General features: G+C 35.4%; 2 protein-coding genes across 3 annotated transcripts in view; one reads left to right on the top strand and one right to left on the bottom strand.

The window, feature by feature from the left end:
• LOC115215741 (HEAT repeat-containing protein 1) overlaps nucleotides 1-1,691 on the top strand; it is a 69,469-nt gene extending 67,778 nt beyond the window's left edge. For both annotated transcript variants that reach the window (XM_029785035.2, XM_036505856.1), the window contains 3 exons: nucleotides 172-324; nucleotides 1,344-1,452; nucleotides 1,556-1,691. In XM_029785035.2, the coding sequence (XP_029640895.1) occupies nucleotides 172-324; nucleotides 1,344-1,452; nucleotides 1,556-1,644 (351 nt within the window). In that variant the 3' untranslated portion in view covers nucleotides 1,645-1,691. The remainder of the gene's footprint in view (nucleotides 1-171; nucleotides 325-1,343; nucleotides 1,453-1,555) is intronic.
• A 2,188-nt stretch (nucleotides 1,692-3,879) lies between these two features.
• LOC115215818 (eukaryotic translation initiation factor 4E) overlaps nucleotides 3,880-23,831 on the bottom strand; it is a 28,157-nt gene continuing 8,205 nt past the window's right edge. Inside the window, exons 4-7 of the mRNA XM_029785133.2 lie at nucleotides 5,377-5,490; nucleotides 5,084-5,223; nucleotides 4,750-4,804; nucleotides 3,880-4,575 (exon numbers count right to left, since the gene is read on the bottom strand). Of these exons, the coding sequence (XP_029640993.1) occupies nucleotides 4,516-4,575; nucleotides 4,750-4,804; nucleotides 5,084-5,223; nucleotides 5,377-5,490 (369 nt within the window). The 3' untranslated portion in view covers nucleotides 3,880-4,515. The remainder of the gene's footprint in view (nucleotides 4,576-4,749; nucleotides 4,805-5,083; nucleotides 5,224-5,376; nucleotides 5,491-23,831) is intronic.

Genomic DNA, 23,831 nt, shown 5'->3' with positions numbered 1-23,831 from the left:
CAAGCAAGGGATCACTTATTTCACATGTCTTCAAAAGGTGTAAAGCTAGGGGGGGTCAATGACATCCATTGCTTGTAGCTGAGCAATTGTTGAAGTGAAATTGTAGACACGTCCATGCACAAGTCAAATTTGGTTTGCATTCAAGTGTAAACAATGTTTTCTATTTTTCAGTTCAGTAACATGTATGACAAGAGATACAACAAACGTGTGAATGACCACTTAATACCCTGTTTAAGCCAGCTGGCTGTGGCTACCCATGATGACACATTATGGAAATCTCTCAATTACCAAGTTTTACTCAAGACTAAACACTCTTCAGTAAATGTAAGAAGCTTCCTCTCATTTCTACTTAACCTACTTTTCTCTTGCTGTATATACCTCTTCATCATTTACCATGCTGTCATGGGTTGGACAGTTTTGACAGGATCTGAGTCATGTTGAGCTCTAATTCAGCTTTGTAATGGGTACTTTTGTGTTACTGGCACTAATGAGATCATCAACTAACTTGCAAGACAAGCCCCTCCCCCCTACTCAATCTAGAAATGGTAGTAGGAGGGGGAGTATTTATACCAGGTATTTTCTCCATCTGTTTTCTAACATCAGCCACCATGTTAAGAGGATTCACATCTTCCCATTGCCTGTACCTTAACTTTATATCATTGCAAAATTAATACCTTTGTGAAGGTATTTAACATTACAACTCCCCTGTCCTGTAAATCAGTGCAGCAGTATGCTTACAGTTTACTAAAGAAAAAACTTTTTTTTATTAAATGAAGGCTTTAGTTGCTAATCAGTGAAAATTGTTTGTTACAATAGAATTTATATTGAGAGAGATTATTCTTGCTGTGCCCATCACTTTCAAAAACATTTTTACAAAGTTGAAGCGTGGAAATACCCACATTAATTGTTAGCTGACAAGACATTCTGTCCTTCAATAATTCCATGCTTCTTAAAATTCATTAAACACTGTATCTCCCTTCATTCTTTTATTGCTCATTTTCTGTCTTGTGTGCTATGCTGTCTTTCCCATTTTCTAACACCAAATTATTAGAATTTATGAAGCTCACCTACAGGGCTGTGATTAGGCTTTTTTTTTTTTTTTTTTTTTGCATTGACTAAATTTCGCCCATATTTTTTCGTTGGGTTAAATTTATAAAGATTGCTCTCTCTTACTATATTTCTATATTTAAGAGATGAGGAATTATTTACATTTGATGGATATTTATCCTCATCTTTGTTAACATGTTTCAGCTGGAAGATATCAGCCGAATCATGTTAACAACAAACAAGATGAGGACAATGTAAATACTGTGCTATCTCTTACGACTACTTCTTTGTTGTAGGTCCGTCTAGCAAGCTTAACAATGATCAATGAATTACATAAAAAGCTTGGAGAAAGTTATCTAAATCTGCTGCCTGAGACTGTGCCATTCTTGGCAGAACTAATGGAAGGTAATTTTTTTTTTTTTTTTAATTTTATTGACTAAACTCATGAAATTCTTCTTATGGATTTTACTTAAGGACAAAAACTAAAATATTTTTGTTTTTGTTGTAGATGAGTGTGAAACAATAGAAAAGAAATGCCAACAAGTGCTGTGTGAAATGGAGAAGACACTTGGGGAACCTTTACAGAAATATTTCTGAGGGTTTCATTTGGAAACTGTAAATAAGAATAAAGGTTTATAATTAATGATTTGTTTTTAAAAAAAATTCTTTTCAACTGCACTTTTATGTTCACAGCTGGATGCCCTTTCTATCTCCAAGCAAAGTAATAATTCCCCATGAGTGGACATTCTCACAGAAAAGTGAATACTCAACAACCATCACACAATGTCAAGCACATGATAGTCATCTTTCAGTTTCCATCTACCAAATCCACTCAAGGCTTTTTGCCTTGCCCAGAGACATACCATGGGACTGAACCTTGAACTATTATAAAAACATATGAACCCGAAATTTCCGTAACACAATAAATCGATCCAAATTGTAAAGCAAACTTAATCAGTCATGCCCAGCTGCACTACCTAATCTGCGTGTATATATATATATATATACACACACACACACACACACACATAATGAAGGCAGTTGAAGGTTAGAACTGTCTCCATAGTGCTTGTTGCCAAGGAAACAGCTTTATAAAAAGTGTCCTGGTAAACACAAGCAGTGAGGTTGGCCTATTGTGGTAGATTGTACTGGATAGTCATTAGCAGCAGCAACAGTGGTTACAAGGAAGTAAGATAGTCTTATAGTGATCAGTCTAGTTTTACGATTTTTCTGTGCAACTCAACTGGTTTCAGTATATAAATTTTACACCCAAAGCTGATCATCTTTTACCCGAAAACCTGAGTCACCTCAGAGCTGCTCATAACCATATAATAGCCAAGTTCTAGCTTTATAATAGAATTAGACTTAGCAACTCTGCCATTGTCAGATATTTACTGGAAGATATTGAAAACTTTATAAAACATTCTTTAAGTCTTAAGATCCTTTTGATAGCAATCCACATGAGACAATAATCCTTGGGTCAATGATAAAACTCTTTTTCACTTGTAATAATTTAAAAACCATTAGTTAGGTCCTGAACAACTAGATTAATAATGAGCTTATATTGAAAATCTAGCAAATTTGATTAACTTTGAAAATTAAAATACAATACACTAATATATTTCATTAAAATCTTGCTATTGACTAATTAAACTCTTTCAATAGTAACCAGTGTAACACTGGTCAGCCATAGCCTACAGTGTCATTCTAAAAATAAACTATAATGCCATAAAAATCTCAAAGTTACAAGATAAGCATTGTTTGACAGAACAATGCTAAAGAGTCAAGACATTGACATCTAAAATCTTTCATTTTATGCAAGGACATTTTGTTAAGCTTAGTTCCAATTTAGTGTGATACAGAAAAAGTTATTTTACCAAACCCTAAATTTTTTTATTTTGAAAATTAATTGAAATACATTTTGTGTATTTTGTTTACCAGTGCCGGTGGCATGTAAGAGAACTTTCCGTTTCGCGACCGTTGCCAGCACCGCCCCGCCTCGTGTCCGTTGCCAGCCTCGCCCTCGTGCCGGTGGCACATAAAAAGCACCATCCGTTCGTGGCCGTTTGCCAGCTCTGTCTGGCACCAGTGCGGGTGGCACGTAAAAAGCACCCACTACACTCACGGAGTGGTTGGCGTTAGGAAGGGCATCCAGCCGTAGAAACACTGCCAGATTTGACTGGGCCTGATGAAGCCTTCTGGCTTCACAGACCCCAGTAGAACCGTCCAACCCATGCTAGCATGGAAAACGGACGCTAAATGATGATGATGATGATGGTGATAGGTTTAACAGTGCAATGGATAACACAGCCAATCAGTTTTTTTAGAACAGCTCATTTTGAAATTACAAGCAAACCATACAATACTTGTATATTTGAAAAGAGAAGAGAAAAAATGTTAAAGATAAAGTATTTTATTCATGTATTGTCCCAACAACTAGATAAATATGGCATGGTAACATCACAATCCAGATAATTACATGAATGACTTCAGCATGTACATAAGTATCTTTTCTATGACCATGATGCTTTGAAAGAGACCACAATGACACCTCACCACATGTAAACAGTGCTGATCCTCATACTTTTACAAACAGACCATTTCAAAATATAGAGAGAAAAGGAATCGCCTCTGACCAACACACACAAAAACAAAAAAGGAAAAAAAACGTTATTGTAATTATTTACTCAGATCTGAGGACATTGTTATATTGTTCTTGTGTAAACTATTTGGCAAGTGATCAACAAGCCATTTCAATTGAGTCCATATTAATCAGACTTATCAAAGCTGAACACAGTAAATGTCCCCCCCCCCATTATATTCTGTTATTTATTATGGGTTAAGTCAATTGTGAGCAATTACATTTTTTTTTTCAAACTGAAAAAATTACAACCAAAAAAAAAAAAAAAAAGCAAAAAATACAAGACACCAGCAGCCTTCGTTATATCATCTCTCCAGATAATTGCTAAAGGAAAGCTATGCATGGATCAAATTACATTTGTTTTATAGAAAGGAGCATGCAGTATCAAAAATGGAATAAGAGTCAACAAAATAGTTTTTTTGCTTCCATTTATTATCAAAGAAAGCAGGCATTAAATCCTTTTCAGGCCAACAATGGCGAATGTTTAACAGTATTTCTTGTAGGTTGAAGTGTATGTATGCTGAATCAAGTAGCTTTCTTCTTACACTGCAAAATCAGATCTGACATCAACTTTCATTCATCAAACCTTTCATAGTTTAAAGCCAATAACTTTTCCTTAAAAAAAAGTGTTTTTTGTTTTGTATTTTTGAATTGGGAGTGGGATCAGGTAAAGGGAAGAAAACTCCCTTCATTTTCTTGTGTCAAAGAATTCATTTCACACCAAGCAACACCAGTGTTGCAAGACTGGCGTGAATGTGTGTATGTGTGTGTGTAGGGCTGTGTGTCCCAATCCTGGCCACCAGAACTTGTGACACACCAATGGTTTTCTATAAAGTGTAACGGTCACGAGCTGTAGATCCAGATTTTTTCGATGTGTCTTCATGCACCTACAAATCAGGTAAGAACAAAGAAATAAGTGAAACCTAATAATTTTCTGTAATTAATAATCAAATATTAAGGCAAATTAACTAGAATACATAGACATTTAAAATCTACAAGGGCAAAATATAACTTGGAGTATTTTTTTAGTTAAACTCATTTAAAAACAAATATCTAATTACCTGGTATCCTATAGAAATTTTTTGTGGTATATGAAGTCTCTCTTTCAATTTCTGTCTGTTAAGAAAAAATTTTTAAAAGAAGGTCAGTAACAGATCTACCACAATGACAAATGGTGGCAAGCAGCAATTGGTAGTTAGAACTGTTGGACTAACATTGACTAATGTGAGGATTTAGAATTATTTAAAGTAGCTTATGTTATTTTAGTTTAGAAATGGTAACATTTGAGGTTATCAAAATATGCAGAAAAACAAACATTCCAAACGTTTACAAAGTATCTCAACAGAACTGATATTCAGAATGATTATGTTAATAAGAAATATTCATGCTACTCACCCAATTTTAATATTTGCATCACCATTGCCTGCATCTCTTGTCCACAGCCCCAATTTGTTACCTTTGGCACGGACACTAACAACAGCCCCACATACAATGTAGCTCATTTCATCAAAAGCCTCACCAATCAGACACAGTAACTTTATAAATGAAATAAATACAAAATATTTGAGGAAAAAAAAATTTTTCATACCCCCCTCCTCGTTATACAACTACAAAACCAATTTAGTGAATCAATTAAAAATATAAAAATCAACAATTTAGGAAAGAAAATTGAAAGTGAAAAATTTTACCGTTTCCTGCCATAAATGATCCAATTCTGAAGGTCTCTGTTGCCTGTTAAGATTAATAACCCATCTACCACCTCGTTGGTTCTGCTCATCTTCCCACATTGGCTGGATACCATCCTAGAGAGAAAAATGAAGGCCAACAGTTTAAACATGAGGCAGTGTCTATTGTACAACACATTTTGACAAATCTGTTAAATTGCCGAGTAAGCCATTAAACCTCAAAATGTCACACCCCTAAAACAAATCATTTAATGCTGACAGCCAATTTCAAAATATCTCCAAAAAAAAATTGTAACCCATGAACTATTTTATTGCTTTCCCATGGAAAACAGACATCAAATGAGATGGAAAATTCTGATGCTGGTCAAACCAATTAAACATTGCAACTGTTTCAGATTTTCCCAGTTCTTTCTTTAAATCACAGAATGCACCATTTTGAAATTAGTATGAAGTCCACTAGCTTGAAAATATTTAAGGCTTAGATTAATAAAAAAGTTGCCATCGATATAAATTTTTAACTAACTTTAAATTTGTAAGGGAATTGGGGGGAAATTTTGCATAATTAGTGTGAATTTTATTTTTATTTTTGAAACCCTGGTAAATTTTGGTACTCAATATATTTTACTTTAATGCATAAACCGTTTCATTATACGCCCTCTAGTTCAATTGAAAATACATATTATACCATTCTGCTTTTTTGTCTTTTTCTTGACAAAGCGATATTTTACATAAAATTTTAATAATTTTACAATTCAAGTTAATTTTTCTTATTAGGTTGGAGACAAAAGCCGCCATAGATTTATGTATAAACTAACTTTTATAGTAATTAGAATTTAAAACATTATCTTGGTTTGAAATATCTGAAGGAAAAGCTTAAAGGATGAAGTGTTTTATCGTTTGTTTTAATTAAGTAAAATTGCTGTGATGATAGCCATTTAATACAATTTTGACAAATAGTGAAAAAATGTATACAGCTAAGAAAAAATTTTAAAACATATATACATCATCCAAATATCTAATAAATCAACCATATGGTGTGGTTTAATCCCCTAGCATTTAAACCAGCCATATCCAGTCAAAATATTCTACCTGCTTCCTGTTCAAACCAGGCTCCTCACACCTCCTTGACATTGTCATTCTAAAAATAATTGCAACATGAAAATCTCTAAGCCACAAGGGAATCCTTGATTAATTCAAAACAATGTGAATGAATATATTTGACAGAATAATCTGAATGCTAAAAGCAATATCCAATTTCTAACAAATTTTTGAAGCTTTCTTTTCCACATTACCTTGACAGCTAACACTGCATTGAATTTTATTTAAGAAATTCCAACTAATGCAGTCTTGTCATTACCAATCATTTCCATGGAAAGACTATTTTCTCTCAGTAATTTAAATCACCTGAGAGAGAGAAAAAAAAGCTTGCGTGGTTGTCTAGCCATGTGCCATTTAAAAATAAAAAAAAAGTTTATATATTTAGTCGTCTTGGAAACATTTAAGAATTCCTATCTTCATTGTCACTTCCAACATTTTTCATGCTTGCATGCACCAGACAAGTTTTCTACAGCCAGATCCTGATCTCAACTCTCACCGCCAGTTTCCAAGCAATGTTATATTCATCTAATCTATAGATCATGGAACAGCACAAATATAGTTACACAAAAGACTGGGAACAAATGATACTAAAGATCATGCAACAAGTGAAGATATCCAGGCGTAAGTTCAAAGTGAACAACAAGCAAATAGTAATGTCTTGTTCACAAACAAACACACATGAAGATGAGGAGAAATATTAACTCATTCTCTCACATACATTCACTCACATAGAGCTTCTTCAGTTTCCAGCAACTCATTCCTGTTTTCATCAGCCTGTGGTTATAGCAGAGAATATTAGTTATGTTCATTTGATGGGACCAAATCCTAACCAGATACATGGTTTAGAAGTGAATTCCTTAACCACTACTCGGTCATGAAATTTTATAAAGAAAGGTTGGATCAGGTGATGAAAGTTACAGAAAAGGTTCACCTAATTAGGTTTGGTTTTTGTGCCAGGGAGAAGCACTGCTGATGTTATATCCCTTTGACAGTGTCCCCTGCTCTTTCAGCTGGTGGTCAATGCAGAAACTAAGGGTAGAGGAGTGGCTGGTAAGAGCTATACAAGTCATGTACAGGAATACCATAAGGAGAGGGTTGGTAACATGTACAGCAGTAAATTCAGTGTACTAGTAGTAGTTCACCAAGGATCGGTCTTCAGTCCCCTTCTGTTCATCATAGTCCTTCAGGCAATAACAGGAATTTAAGACAGGCTGCCCTTGGGAGATCCTCTATGCTGATAACCTTTTCTTATATCCAAATCACTACCAGAACAAGGTCTGGAATCAAAGGGCCTTAGAGTTAATTTAGCAAAGACCAAAGCCCCTTCAGAAAGATGGTCATGCTTCATATGTAAAAGCATAAGTAGAAACTTCATATGATGTACCCAGTGCAGAGCATGGACGCACAAGAGGTGCAGCAATATCAGAGGAAAGGGAACAGGATAAAGTTTTTGTGTATGGCAGATGTATAGATACAATAAACACTAGAATTGTACAGAAAATAGGCTTCATCAAATGCCAGAAGGATACTTAGAAGTAGTAGATAGGTTCTGTTATCTGGGTGATCAAATCAGCAGTGGAGGTGGATGCCTCAAGAGCATAGCTGCTAGAATAAGAATAGGCTGGGCAAAGTTCTGTGAGCTTCTACCTTTGTTGATAACAAAGGGCCTCTCATTCAGAGTTGCAGGCAGATTGTATGATGCCTGTGTGTGAACAGCCATGTTACACAGCAGTTAAACATAGGCTGTGACTGCAGAGAACATGCAAAGACTTGAAAGAAATGAAGCTAGTATGATTTGCTGGATGCGCAATGTCTGTGCATGTAAGACCAAGTGTGTCTTCAGAGAGAAATTGAGCATAAGAGGAATCCAATGTGGTGTGCAAGAGAGAAGACTGTGCTGGTATGTTTTTTTTTAATGCAAATGGATAAGGACAGCTATGTAAAGAAGTTCCCATCTGTGGATGGAACCTGTGGAAGAGGTTGACCCAGGAAGACATGGGACAAGGTGGTGAAGCATGATCTTGGAAAGTTGGGTCTCACAGAGGTGATGACAGGTGATTAAGACCTTTGGTAATTTGCTGTGCTTGAGAAGACTCATCAAGGCAAGTGAAATCATAGTTGTGGCCAGTGCCAGTAACATCTAAAAGGCACCAACTTTACTCTTGTAGTGGCTGGCATTAGGAAGGGCATCCAGCCATAGAAACCATGCCAAATCAGATTGGAACTTGGTACAGCTCTCCAGCTTACCAGTTTCAGTCAAACCATCTAACCCATGCCAGCATGGAAAGCAGACGCTAAGTGATGATGATGATGATAGCACAATCATAAAATCTGAATCACAAATATATAAGTGTTACTCTCTCAGATTGTTACCTATATATTCCAGTTGGGTCAATACAGCTGATGTTTCTACAGACTGCTAATTTTAGCACGTATATCAACACTATAGGGTCATGGTAAATGCTTTAAAGTCACCTTCGAATTATTGCAATATTTTTGTAACAGCATTTACTTTGTGCTAATTGCATCAACTCAATATTTTGGTTAAAATTCAAAATGTTGAAGCCATACACATGGCAGTATGATGTCTTTGGCCAAGAATATTGTACTAAAGCATCAAGTTTACCGGTGCAAAATGAAAAGAATTTCATAAACAGTGACCTTTGGATCATAGGACAACATACCATGTTTGAGGAGACCTACTGAGTCAAGTACATCAACATCAAAATGAAATGGAAACTGTAGTTACGGTCCCTGTGCCAGTGGCACATAAAAAGCACCATCCAATCATGGTTGATGCCAGTCCCCTCTGGCCCATGCCTGTGGCATGTAAAAAGCACCCACTACACTCTCGGAGTGGTTGGCATTAGGAAGGGAATCCAGCTGTAGAAACATTGTCAGATCAGACTGGTGCAAGCCTCCTGGCTTTCCAGGCCCCAGTCGAACTGTCCAACCCATGCCAGCATGGAAAACGGACATTAAACAATGATGTCTATGTGTATTGTTCACTAGTTCTAGCTGATCTCTCAAAGTAATGGACTATGATAAATGGTTTTTGACCAAAAAGTAGTCCTGCAGCAATAATTAATATTTGTGAACTATATTAGCTTCAACTTCAAGAGACTCCTTGACCCTTTTTAGCAAACTACCTCCCTATTTATATTTAAATCAATAGACATATGTTACTCTTTATTTCACTGGGTAAAACATTTGTTGTACATCCAACTTTTGTTGCCACTTGAATTGCTTTTCCACCCTTTTTTCTATATATTTTTATGTTCCATCCTTTATAAAAATGACTCAACAAAATAGAGATATTTGAATCAAGCTTTCAATTTGCAATACTGAGGACAATTTTAACAGTGATCATCAAAGAGAAAAGAATGGCCAGTTTTAAACTATCTTCCAAAAAAAATTTTTCCTGGGGACTTAAAACTCATTGATAATTTACTTTAGTAGATTCCAATTCATGGGTTTCCTCTAGCTACAAAGACAGGTCACTACACAGAATATAAATAAATGGATCCTTCATGTCTCAATGCCATTTGCTATTTTTGTCATCTACATATCAGCTTTGCATATCATTTATCTCTGCTAAATATATCTCATATGTTAATGTTAAAAAAAAAAAATTACATTTCACTGAATTTATTTGTAGGTACAATAGATTTTAAGATAAAAATTGTATCTAATTTATTATCTAAAACAAAATTTGTGACCTTGTGTTCTAAATACGATAGTGAAAGAATTACTTTTTTTCTTAATGAAACCAATTTATTCATGAACACTTTTGAGGTGTGTGAAACTGCAACAATACTTTCCCAGGAAACCATGAATACAGGTAAAGTAAATAATGACATTTATAAGACTACTTCCGGACCTGTTACATGCAAATTAAATTGTAATCTCAGGAGGTTTTCAACAATATAAACAAGGAAAACCCACAAAATGGAATAAGATCTTAAATTGGATAAAAGTTACTGTTGTTGGTTCTCAGTTTGTAGAGGAAAGAAAGTGTTGTAGGTCAACAGGGTTTCAAAATTTTAGCCATTCCATACAAATAATTAAGACCAATTTTTGTATTTTGAAAGCAACACTAGTCAAACTGACACAGGAATTAGAAGTTGCTGAAACATACAAGTGATTCCAAACATGGGACATATATAATTTGGAATTTTCTCTTCCCCCATCATATGAATAGAGAAAGGATACTAATTGTAAACATAACAGATATATTGGTGGTGGAAATCATTTTAATCCAATAAGCTAATACTTGGTACTTTGAAGTAAATCCACAAAGGAGCTCAAAAGTCATGTAACTAACTGCAAGTTTTAGCAATGGAATTAATGGCAGGATACACATAAAAACTTTGGTGGGAAAGTGAAAAGTCAGAGAGTTACCCCTTACTAATTCCAGTCCAACTACATAAAACAGAAAAGATTGTACTGAGAATTCTAACCTCAGAAGAAAGATCCAAGTGGACATTCTATTGAAATATTTCTGCAGAGTGCATTTCTTTACATCTTACCATAAAAAAAAAATAGAGGAATTTTTTAGTATCTTAATAGAAATTATTTTCTTCTAAATATCAGATTTACATTGTTCTTGACTTATTTAAAAATACTAACAAGTTCTGCTTATGAGAGTAAATTGTTCTCATAAGGAATGTATCTCTACAGTTACAGTAGATGCTGCTTTGCCCACCAAACCAAAGAAAAACGGTTTGGGTGTAGAATCCAGTCTCTTGAGGCCAATAAGGATTATATACATAAATTGCTTCAAACACTAACAAATTTCAAAGTTTTGTGCTATCTTTACCTCTCACTTAGAAGTATTACATTTTAATACTATATTATAGAATAATTCTACAGATTTTAGCAACACTGCATGTGTAAGTTAAACACGATATATGTAAGCAACTTGATTACAGACCATAATTGCAACTTATTCCATCTCGTTCATTGTAAACAGGGATTTTTGTACAAAATTCAAATAGTTGTTTTACAAAACCTATTTAAATTCATGTTAAAATTCAATTGAAGGATATGGTCGAAATATAGTAACAAAAGTTTAAAATGTCCAGTAGATATAATAATGCCAAGAATAATGGGCAACGATGACACTTTCATGACCATATTTCATATAGATGGTAGATATCTCCATGTGAATGATAAGGGTTCCACAAATAGCCTTTGGTTAGATAACTACTGAAGTAGTCAAACAATGGCAGTTCTAAAAGTATTGTTAACTCAATATCAATTTATAGAAAACAAAAAACATAAGCTTTAAGTTTCTAGTTGGTTCACAACTGAATTTTAACTCACAACAACTGTTGTTAATTCACTTCAATTCTCTTTAACTCTGTAGTGTGAATCAATTCTCTTTAAGCCTGTAGTGTGAATCAATGCAACTGTCACCAGGTCCAGAACTGCACATAAACACAATTCAAATAGCATTGTTGTTTGGAGTCAAAAACCGGAACTTAGCATTCTTCTGTATAAGAAAATTTAGTCTTATAACACAAGGAACTGCTTGTTAGAAGATTTGCTGTTTGTACCTTGTACATTTAAGTGAACTTCTTTGAAATTTTTTCTTTCTCTTTCTGAGAATCGCGGTGGTTAATTCCTCAAGCAGTTAGAATTTGCCGATATCCTTATTCATTGATTTCGTTATTAATGATTTTATAAGAGCATGGACTTGGAGAAAATAATTGAATATTTCAGAATTCTCAGCATGCATCAACAATCTATCGATTCTAAGCAAGAGCGGAGTTATGCAGTTGATCATTGCATCAATGTTTACATTAGTGCTGTAGACCCTATAAAACTGTTGAACTTAGAAGCAAAGCCTATTTAGTATTTTCTTTGACTTTTTTCTTAAGAAATCTTGGCCAGGATAAGTGATGAAGTATGTACATCAACATGGTAACATCACCTTCATTACACTAATGGAGATGAAGGTGGTATATACCAGAATGATTTTTCTGATTATTATTTGTGCAGCTTCTAAGTTACAGACACCAAGTGGAACAGAAATACAGCTTTGAGACTGGAAACCAATAACCAGGAATCAATATCTTGTACATTTATGTGAAAACACAAATGTGTAATCAACTAACTTGTATTCAGCTTGCCTGGGAAAATGAAGATGACATGACAATAGGCCCAAACCTCATTCACCATGTACAACAATCATTACATCCAAGTACCTCGTGTCGTCCCATTCGTACAAGTTATATTTTTATAACTTTTAAACAGGACCATAGTTTCTAACAGGATTCGAAAATTGATATAGAAAAAGTAGAATAAGACTTTTAAAAATTAACTTGAAACATTTGTGATTACACCAAGATAAACTTTATTAAACCCGCAGCAAAATAATACTAGTTGTTTTAATGTAGATTATTCTCTAGGGCATGCTGTAGCTACAACTTAAACCCTTATCTTTTTTAACATTGGTCCCATAAATTCGAAAGACCCTTTACCAAAATAATTGCAACAGAATCAGCTTGTCAATGAGCATTTCTCAATATCTTGTGGTGATAGTGCTTCTAATGATCACATCTTTAGTACTTCTACCATTGTTCCAGATCATATGAAGGACCCAGTATCAGATTGTAAGTTAATGAATCCTATCAATTATGTAAGCAATACAACTGCTTACTGGTCTGTGGAAAACAATGATCACCACCAGCTGGTTAGAACTCCTAGCAATTAATCTACAAAGAATTATTGAAGATGAAAATAAAATTAAATCATCACAATTACATCAATTAAAATTTATCAAAAGCAGACTGTTCAGTACACTACTGCCAGTTTTTATCAACATTACGTGCCAAAAGTAAGAAAAACCAAAAAGTGAAATTAGAAGTAGCAGAGATGCTTCAAAACTGCAATAACCACATTAAAACAGCTGTTGATTAGTTTGGATTGTTTCCCTAAGTGTAAAAGGAATTCTTTTGCACCTTTTCAGCTATGACCATCACCCAGAACATCTAACCTCATCTGAGGTTAATACCTCCGAGATATTAAGATGTAATTTGAGAAATATTTAACTGTCAATTCTAATAAATTGAGTGAGTACATAAAGCAGGCATGAGCAACCTTTTGCAAAAAGCAGGCTACAAGAGGTACAGTTTATCATGCAAGCCACACTACTAAAAAAAAATTCAAGGTAATTTTACATTGGCATGCCTTTCAGAAAGTCACACAGGCTATCATTTGTCCATGACTGACACAAGGCTCCTAGTGCAATTGTTTACTAAATTTAGTTAGTATTACATATGAGACTTGGCTACTAGTTTTATAACCTGCAGTTAATAATTACTAAGAGATGAGGTGTCTAGGAGAGATATACAGGCTCTCATACCTGCAGCTTTTCAACTCAATGGTTTAGTAGTAGATGATGATGAGTTCCTGTATGAAATGTTCCACCTAGTCTCAAGACCAAGTTTTGCAACCAAAAATGAGGCCAGACTATCTCAATATAGAAGGGAATTGAGAAATAAAATTACTTTAAAAGCACCAATAAAATTCTTGATGACATTACTGAATTTTATCCTGGTTTTCATTCGTAAGCTGACATCAGATTTTCTCCAATCTGCCAATTATATTTCAAATGGAATTCCTTCTTGTGTCTAACATCAAAAGCAAAGCTAAGAGAGTGAGTTGGAAAGATTGGAAAGGGAGCAGAGAGGTGCAGCAAGTTGTTAGAAAGGAAGAGACATGTTATGGTGTACTAAGGAAAATGAGAGAGAGAAAATTAAGCTACTGGTCCATCAGCAATTATTGCTGAAATGCTTAAAAACTGGCAGAGTCGGGTTCAGGGTAGTCACTTGCACAATCAATACAGGAAGGTGTAACACTGTATGATTAACATGGAAATATTAACTGCTACAAGGTCAAAAGAGATCAAAAATTTCATAAGTATTAAACTAATAGACTGGGTTTTGAAAGTTACTGAAACAGCCATAGCTCACTTGATCAGGAAGAGAATTAGCTTAGATGAGACATTTCATCTTTATGCCACCCAAGTGAGCCAACTGCAGAAGTGTTTAACCAGGAGTAAACCATGGTACCTAGCATTTGTTGATGTGGAGGAAGCCCTTCACAAATTTTCTCTCTGTCCCTAGCTTCTTCAATGACTGAAGACCACATGAACCATGCACAAAGATGTAATCAGTATTGATTATAGTATGCAAGCAGAAGACTACAAGGACTTCGGTCTCAGTCCCTTTATTTGCTAATGTGACAGTTCTTACAAATGAATTTGGGGTTTAGAGCATTCCAGACAGAAATTGAACCTCAAATCAAGAGACAGGACACTATTGTCAGAAAAATGGCCTTGCTTAAGGTAAAAGAATAATAGGTAAGAATTCAATATTGTACACCTAGTACAAATTATGGCTGCATAAAAGAATATAATAGAACAGGAGCTACTGGAGAATATGGGCTTCAAATATGACATGCACAGGAACAATAAACACTAAGGGTACAAAGAAAATACCTAGAAATAATTGATAGCTTCAGTAATATGGGTAATCAATTTAGCTGTTGAAGTGGGTGTTCAAAACATACATTAACCAGAGTAAAGATGGGTTGGAAAACATTCAGGAAGCTACTACTTCTGTTGGTACAAAAAAGGATTCTCATTCAATGTGAAAAGCAGACTGTCTCTTGTGTACAGATACAATACTGCATAGTTAGGAGATGTGGTCCCTGAATGCAGAGGACCAGCAAAAACTAGAAATAAATGAAGTGAGCATATTCAACTGGATGTGCAATGTCTGGCACATGAACCACAGAGTACAAATGAGGTTAGAGAAAAACTGAATGAAAGAGGAATCAAAATACGTGCAAAAGGAAAGACTGCAATGATACTGGTGTGTAATGCATATGGAAGATGGCAGCTCTATGTATAAGTGCCAAACAGACAAAGTGAATAGAATCCATTGAAAAGGGAGACCAAGGAAAGTGGGTGCGCACATATTTGAGTCTTGCTTAAACTGTCCTTGTCAAGCCTGCATGTCTTTGTTACCCATTTATCTCTTTATCTCCACTCACCCTCACTTCCATTTGCTGTTCAGTAACTAATAAAAGAACCCAATTCACCATTCCATCAACTTTTCTGTACTATCAGTCATTACTCACTCTCCCCATGCCATTTGCTATTGAGATCCATCACTCACTGATCACCACACATACTTTTACAATCTTCACCCACTTTTCTAGATTCTCCTGTCACTCTTGTATTTACCTTCTCTGACTTTACCTTTAGTACTTGAACACATCATTGGGCAATGACAACTCTAGCTTTACATGACAATGTCACTAAGATTGTTGCCATGATAAAATGGCACTGTGCAATACTCTACAAAATAGCTGGTAAATGATCACTGAGTTGAGATGGTCATTTAGTCTTGCAGACGACATGGCAACCTAACCAGTGCTAGTAGCAAAACAAAATGCACTCAATATACCGAAGTATATGGCAAGAGTAAATGCATTGACTTAACAAATACCAAGCCAAGAATGAAGGAGTGAAACAATTCTTTAACTTATCTTAGAAGAGTAGTGGCACCAAATGAGAACAGAGTTAAACCGTGATGATCTATCCAACCCATGCCAGCACAGAAAGCAGACATAAAATGATAATACACAAGTGAATTTTTTTTAATGGCTTAGTCTAAAAAGTAGGGGGTTATACCGATGACATTTTTGCTGGGACTCCAAAGGTAAAAAAAAAAAAAAAAAAGGAACAAGAAACAATGTCTGGTCCGAATGTTTGCAACACAGTAGATTAGGGTAGCCAAGAACCACATGAATGTTAAAACACTAACCCCCACCATCAAGAATATATACGACCCATCCAAAACGCCTCCCCATTTACACTCACAAGGCTTGAGGTAATCCTAATTTATAACAAAATACTTAGCAAGAGTGTTGAACATTGAATTATTCAGTAATTGAGAAAATGATGAAAAATGTATCGAAAATGTGTGTGAATACCATTTTCTTCCTAATGTAAGGAATTTGTACTAAACCTCATAACAAAAGCAATTGTAGACAACTGCTATTTGACAAAACCACAACTATTTTGACAGATCAATACTGCCATAATTGGGTCTCACTGAAGCAATGACAAGCGACTGAGTTCTTTGAAGATATGCCATGCTCAAGAAGACCCAGCAAGCCAAGTGAGATCGTAGCCATAGCTGATGCCAGTGTCACATAACTGGCCCATTTAAAAGTACCCTTCAATTGTTGGGTGATATGGCATGCTTGTGAAGTCCTGTTGAATCAAGTAAAATCATGATCATGGCCAATGCCAGTGCCACCTGACTGGCACATAAAAAGCACCATTTGAGTGTAGGCAATGCCAGTGATACTTGACTGGCACATAAAAAGCACCATTCAAGTGTGGTCAATGCCAGTACCACCTGACTGGCTCCTGTGCCAGTGGTACATAAAAAGCACCCACTACACTTTTGGAGTGGTTGGCATTAGGAAGGGCATCCAACTGTAGAAACCTTGCCAGATCAGATTGGAGCCTGATGCAACCTCTTGGTTTGCCAGTTCTCAGTCAAACTATCCAACCAATGCCAGCATGGAAAGCAGACCAATGATGAATTGTATGTAAAAACAAAATATTAAATGGACCATCAATTTGATACATTAACCAAGCAGATATTAGAGTGCTCCTGTGGAACTCTTAAGCTTTGATCACAAATTTTCTTTTTGTGATTAATCTGAATGTTTTCTCTAGGATACTGAAAATACTGAGAGAAAATATCTGAATTTCACTCCAGATGATACAGGTATGTGAAAATGAAGTTGAATTTTCTGGATGAAATTCTGATGTGACATACCAAGCATTAACTACCACTGAGTTTTCTGGACCTACACAAAAATTAGACAAAGTTCTTGTTAAATATACTTTCCTTGCAGAATTTCTAGTGATAAAAACACACAAGTTAGATAGTATCAGGAATAAGCCTATAAAACTGCCAGCATGCATTTATAATTTTTATTCCGTTTCATGTTCTATTAAAAGTTTATAATAAGCAAAATTACTTTTACACCTTAAATGATATTCTGTATATTCTTTTATCCTTTGGTTTTACTCATTTGACTGTGACCATGCTGGCGCATCGCCTTTAGTTGAGCAAATCGACCCTAGGACATTCTTTGTAAGCCTAGTACTTATCATATCGGTCTCTTTGGCCAAACCACTAAGTTATGGGAACGCAAACACACCAGCAGTGGTTGTCAAGTGATATTGGGGGGACAAACACAGACATGCAAACATATACACATGTATACAACAAGCTTTTTTCAGTTTCCGTCAACCAAATCCACTCACAAGGATTTTGTCAGCCCAAGGCTGTTGTAGAGGACACTTGCCCAAAGTGCCACGCAGTGGGACTGAACCTGGAACCATGTGGTTGGTAAGCAAGCTACTTACCACAACCACTCCTACACCTATGAGCCCTTGCTGAAAATTATAAGGAAACAAATTGAAATACTGAAAAAGTGTTTATCTATAAAGGTGTTTGTTATTCTAAACTTTGATGTGTGAAAGTCAAGATCAGCGGCTTAAACTGACAATCAATTGAGAGTCAGTTGTACAAAGTTATTCAGTTGGTGCAAAATCTATTATTGAAGCAGACTCATACACCTCAACAACTCAGGAGGTTGCAGAAGAGCCAAAACATTGACCATTCAATAGTAATTTGAGACTTGCACCACACTGGAAAGTCTAAAAGATTGAAAAATAATAGCTGCACAACCCACAAAGCTTCCTTATGCTAGTTTTGCACAGATTCTATACTATAACTGGCATTAAGTGAAGCACCAAAACACTTTAGATAAAAAGGTTATGGCCATTGTTTGGTGGTTAAATGGAACCATCTACTATTTCATGAAACTTAGTGAAAACACCAAAGCAGGTAAGTATTGCTAGGAAATTAACAAAATGCACCAAAAACTACCATGTTTAAATCTAGCAATGTGGTCAATCAAAAAGGACCAATTCCTTATAATAATCCCAGCCACAATAGGAATAACTACAGACTGAGCTGGGTTATGAAATTTCTTCATCCAGTTTATTCCATAGATTTCACATAAACCAACTATCCCCATTTTCTAAAGGTCTTAACTTCCCAAAATGCTTGAGAAAAATGATCAGATCCAAGACTTCAGAATTTCATACTACTGGAATAGATGGATTTTTTGTTGGCAAAAAATGTAGATTTTAATATTTTAATTAATAAAATTTTAGCTGAGGTATATTAAAATACTTATTACTGTTGCACCAAGCCGGTATGTGAAGGTAGAATACTCAAGATATGCCGGCAGAATGTTGTGGGCGTGAGAAGATATACGAAAAGGAGTAGGCAGGAACTCAATATTGCATATTCAGTGAAAGAAACAAGTACATAAAAATGTGGAATGAAATTTCTGGCAGGTTGACAGAACCAGGATGTAAGATGTGAAAGATACACAGGAGTAGTTAGCAATAGGAGCACATGACCTGCTCAGGTGGCTTGTCAGAAATAGTCATTTTTTTTGGTTACCTCAAAGTATTTAGTGCTGCAAGTGATTGTAAAAGACAACATAGTTTAAAAGTTCAGAGCAAGCTATGTGAAGTTTGTCTAAGTACAGTACTTCACCACAGTGAGGTATAGGCACTGAGTGCAGATGCATGGAACTGAAAATATGATGCAATGAACCCCCAGTGAACTAACAGCATTTGCTAATATAAGGACAAAAAGCAAAGGATTATGAACTTAAGTGATCCACATATGGTATGTTATGAGGTACTACTGATAGTTTAAACTCAAACATTTATACAGAAGTAGATGGCATGATCTTTTTAGTGTTGTTAGAATTGCAATCACCCAGAATGAGATATATACATGGTTTGAGTTATAAAAGGAGAAACTGGTCTTATGTTCACTCTCCATGGTGGCATAAGCTGGACAAGATCTGAGGAGTTGGGGAAGGGGGGGTTGAGTCATGCTCCATTACTATCTCTAACCACTTTACAGAGTGCTTTTTTGTGGGTACCAGCAACTAGAGACATCACTTTGCAACTTTCAAGACTGAAGGGCTTAAAGTAAGCCCTATAACAGGAGAAGTGGAGTGTGTATGATGATTTTAGACAAGGTGATGAGGGTGAGGTATGAGAGATTTATAGTGGTGAAAAGGAGGGTAAAAGGAAATCTGGTTAATTAGGAAGAAGTTGTGTGGAGAGGGTCCAGGGCTACTCCACATAAGAGTATGGATGGAAAGTACAACAGAAGGGAACATGAAAGAGAGAATAAATGGGGATGAACAGGTTCCAGAGAGAATGGCTGAAGCTGAGTGGTGGAGGACAGGGCAGGGAGAGAGGGATGGCAATAGTTGGGCAAACAAGAATACAAGGCATGATTGATAAAGTAATGACCAAGGTGAGGAGGGAGATGGACAGCAGTAGAGGTGGGTATAGGTAGAGTGATGAGGAAAAAGCAAAAGTCTTACATACATAGGCCAAGTGAAGGATGGGTAGAGGTACAATGAAGGGGGTAGTAAGTAAGATAACCATTCATAGTTTGTGAGCTTCATAGGTGATGGCGAGATAAGAGACAGAAGGGTAAATATGTGATTCAGAGGAGGAAAAGAACGAAGCTAATCAACAGGTAGATAAGAAGGATGATCAGCAGAAGTACCCCTACAAATATAAACATACCCAAATGCAATATATATATTCCAAGCAAAATCAGTTATGGCAAATACCGGTGTCACATACAAGCACCCATTACACTCTCAGAGTGGTTGGCATCAGGAGAGGCATCCAGCTATAGAAAACCATGCCAAATCAGACTGGATCCTAGCGCAGCCTTCCAGCATGCCAGCCCAGTCAAACCCATGCCAGCATGAACAATGGAGGTTAAAATGATAATGAGATATAAAATGCTCAGCTTCCATGGTAACATGGGTTGGACAGTTTGACAGGATCTGACAAAACAAAAGTCTAAGTTCTGCCACAATGTCTACTTTAGAATGGTTTCTAAGGCTGGATTGCCAAACTTTACAGACCCTTTCTTAACTATATTTCTAAAATAATCTTGGATTTGCACTGGTTTCATAAAACAACTAATTTTTATATTTATCAACATATTAATGACATTTTTGGAACACAATTTAATGAAAGGTTCTTAACAAAATCTGTTTCGTCATTTTTGTCCCAAAGTGAATCTAATTCTAGGTAAATTCAACAAAATAGAAATGACTTAAATTTAATTTGAACATCAGCATAGATAACAAGTCATTGGCTAATATTCAATGAACATACAAAATTTAATATGAATTGTGCAAATTACTGGATTATTTATCAGTTGAACTTAATGCACATAAGACAAGTGTACCATAAAGGCAAAACAGAATGAAATAACCTCATACATAAACTTAAATACACAGAAGCACATATGATTCACAATCCCAATTAATCAAACTTAGTCATGCATCTAACAGGTAAATAAAAAATAAAAACAAATTTGAAAAAAATTACTTCACACACACATACACACTTCCTAAAAAATGCTCAAATTTTTTATTTTCTTACACTTATGTGGGAAAACTCAAAATACCTTTTTCTGCATAACAATTTGCTTCTGCAGTAATTGATTCATTATCATCATAAAAACTAAAAAATAATCTAACATTTTCATTTCCTTAGAATGACTGTAGCTCAGTCTAATATCATCCTAAAAATAACTAAGAAAAACAGTTAAATTCTCACTATACTCAGGTATAAACTCATTTTTCTTTTATCACCATTGAAACTGTTTCACTTTTCGGGAAAAGAAATATACAATTCATAATGGAGGCAGTGATGTCAAGCCAAGTGAGATCGTAGTCATGGATGATGCCAGTGTCACATAACTGACCTGTTTAACCCTTTAGTGTTCACATTATTCTGCCAAAATTAATGCTTTTTCATTCACATTGTTTTGAACTAATCAGGCATTATCTTGTAGATATGAGATTTTGATGAGGTAGCTGTTAACTTTTAAAACAATATTGTAGGGTCAGTGTGAGAGACCAGATCTGGCCAGTTTGAACATAAAACAGGCAGAATGCTTTTGGCCGGATATGGCCGGTTTAAATGCTAAAGGGTTAAAGCACCCTTCAATCACTGGGCAATATGCTGTACTTGTGGAGACCTGTTGAACTGAGTGAAATCGTAGTCGATGCCAGTGCCACCTGACTGATATGTAAAATGCACCATTTGAGCATTGGGCCTCATGGAGGCCCAATGTCTGGTGACCAAGACCCCTGGCAATACCATAGTTGTGTTGACCCATCAAGCCAAGTGAAACCATAGTTATAGCCAGCAAGTAAAAGAACACCCACTACACTCTCAGAATGGTTGGCGTTAGGAAGGGTATCCAGCTGTAGAAATCTTGCCAAATTAGATTGGAACCTGGTGCACCCCCTTAGTTTACCAGTTTTCAGTTAAACCAGCAAACCCATGCCAGCATGGAATGCAGACATTAAACAATGGTGATAATGAAACATGGTTTTCATGCTTGTCATATATTGTCTTCTTTCAAAAGTTCTTCAAAACCAAACTTGCTGCTTGACAAAATGGAACAAGTATCCATTTTTCATCCAGTGAACATTTCAGAAAATCAAAATGAAAAAAAAAAAAAAAAATCTCCAAAAATTCGCAGCACTCAGATATCATGTACAATGATGGCAGACAGTACAATTCAATTGTTTACATAGTGAAACCACATGTGTTCACAAATGTGCTAATGAGATTTGCGCCGAAATTCTAAGCTGGTTTGATAATATAAACCAAAATATTTTTCGACCAACTACAGGCAAGTTAGTAATGAAAGCATTAATATATACACATAGATGGATGTATAATACTTTCGTACATACACAAATATATGAAGCCTTGTGTGTGTATGTGTGTGATTGAATAAATATACCTACACGCAAAAACTATATAATTTAAGAGGTTCTTATGAACAGAGACATCTACACACACACACACTTGTCTGCTACAATCATTCTAAGTCATATATCTAAATGTATTGGCTTTTCTTTTAAAAAAACGTCAATCTAAACACAATATTCTCTATCTGCATAACCATTAATGTGTGTGTGTGTGTCCTATTATCTTACAATATAAGGACTGAACAGTTATGGCTAAAAATAGCAGCCAAATGATCTTCAAATCAGTTTTTTAAAAAATGTCAGACAATGAATATACAAAATGGCTAAACAAACAGCTTGAATGCTTTTTGGCAACTCAGGACTAAACAGTAACAGCTTAACATTCTACGCAATAAGCAGAGCCTTGGAGTAATTGTTTGAAATGCTGGAAATAGCAACTAAATTTCCCTTAACTCACAAACCTACAGTCTTAAAGGATACAGAGAACAACATACTTCCTGATATACAAAAAGACACTCAAACCATTTTTTTTAAAGAAAGACAATTATATAAGGAAGATGTGATGGTCACGATGAGCATTTTTACAGGCTTGCCTGATCAGACTTGACCTGGAGTTAAACAGCAACTAATGACACAGCCTCTAAACAGTTACTTGACATGTCAGAAATAAATCTCCCTCAAATAGACACAACTAGGGAGATCATGGCTTCAATGCCTTTTATCATAGGGCAGATTAGAGTTATCATGGGACTAAAAAACAAGGACTGCTATCGATACTGGCCAACTAAAAATAGCATTCCAAGCTCACACAAATCATTGTCTCCTGATATGCAAAAAAGCAACAGAAAAGCTTTCATTGAAAGCTTACTCAAGTTAGAAATAATCAGCTGAATTCCCTTCAACCCCTACATACTACAGCCTTTAAGAAGATAATCACCAGAAAAGCTAATCCCAATGTCAGAGCCACTATCTTTGAGATGGTTATATGTGCACTAATAAAATATATATGCACAAACAATTGCTGAAATGTTCAATTACAAGGGTAAAGTGGTAATCTTAATTTGTGTGTGCGTGTGTGTGTATATACACACACACACACAAAATTTTGTAGGAGATAAACTTTGGTTATCCGTAATTTACATCCAAATAAACGAAATGTTTCCAGTGATTTATAAGACGCGATACATTGTTCCATTCATGTACTTTCAGGATCAATAAACATGTATATATTAAAATAATTCAAATTTAAATGAAGACATTCTATTCGAGTATATAATGATGACATAAAAACATAAGAAACGTGTATGCGTATGTAGATACACGTAATTGAGGGAGATTAAAAATTATGAATAAAGTTCAGCAATACAAAATATGAAAAGTAAAAGTTAGTTAAAAATCTACAGTTGTTT

Source organism: Octopus sinensis, linkage group LG9 (genome assembly GCF_006345805.1).
Source record: "Octopus sinensis linkage group LG9, ASM634580v1, whole genome shotgun sequence".
Taxonomy (NCBI): domain Eukaryota; kingdom Metazoa; phylum Mollusca; class Cephalopoda; order Octopoda; family Octopodidae; genus Octopus; species Octopus sinensis.
The sequence above is the reverse complement of the archived record's forward strand: the minus strand, read 5'-3'. Positions and strand labels throughout refer to the sequence as shown.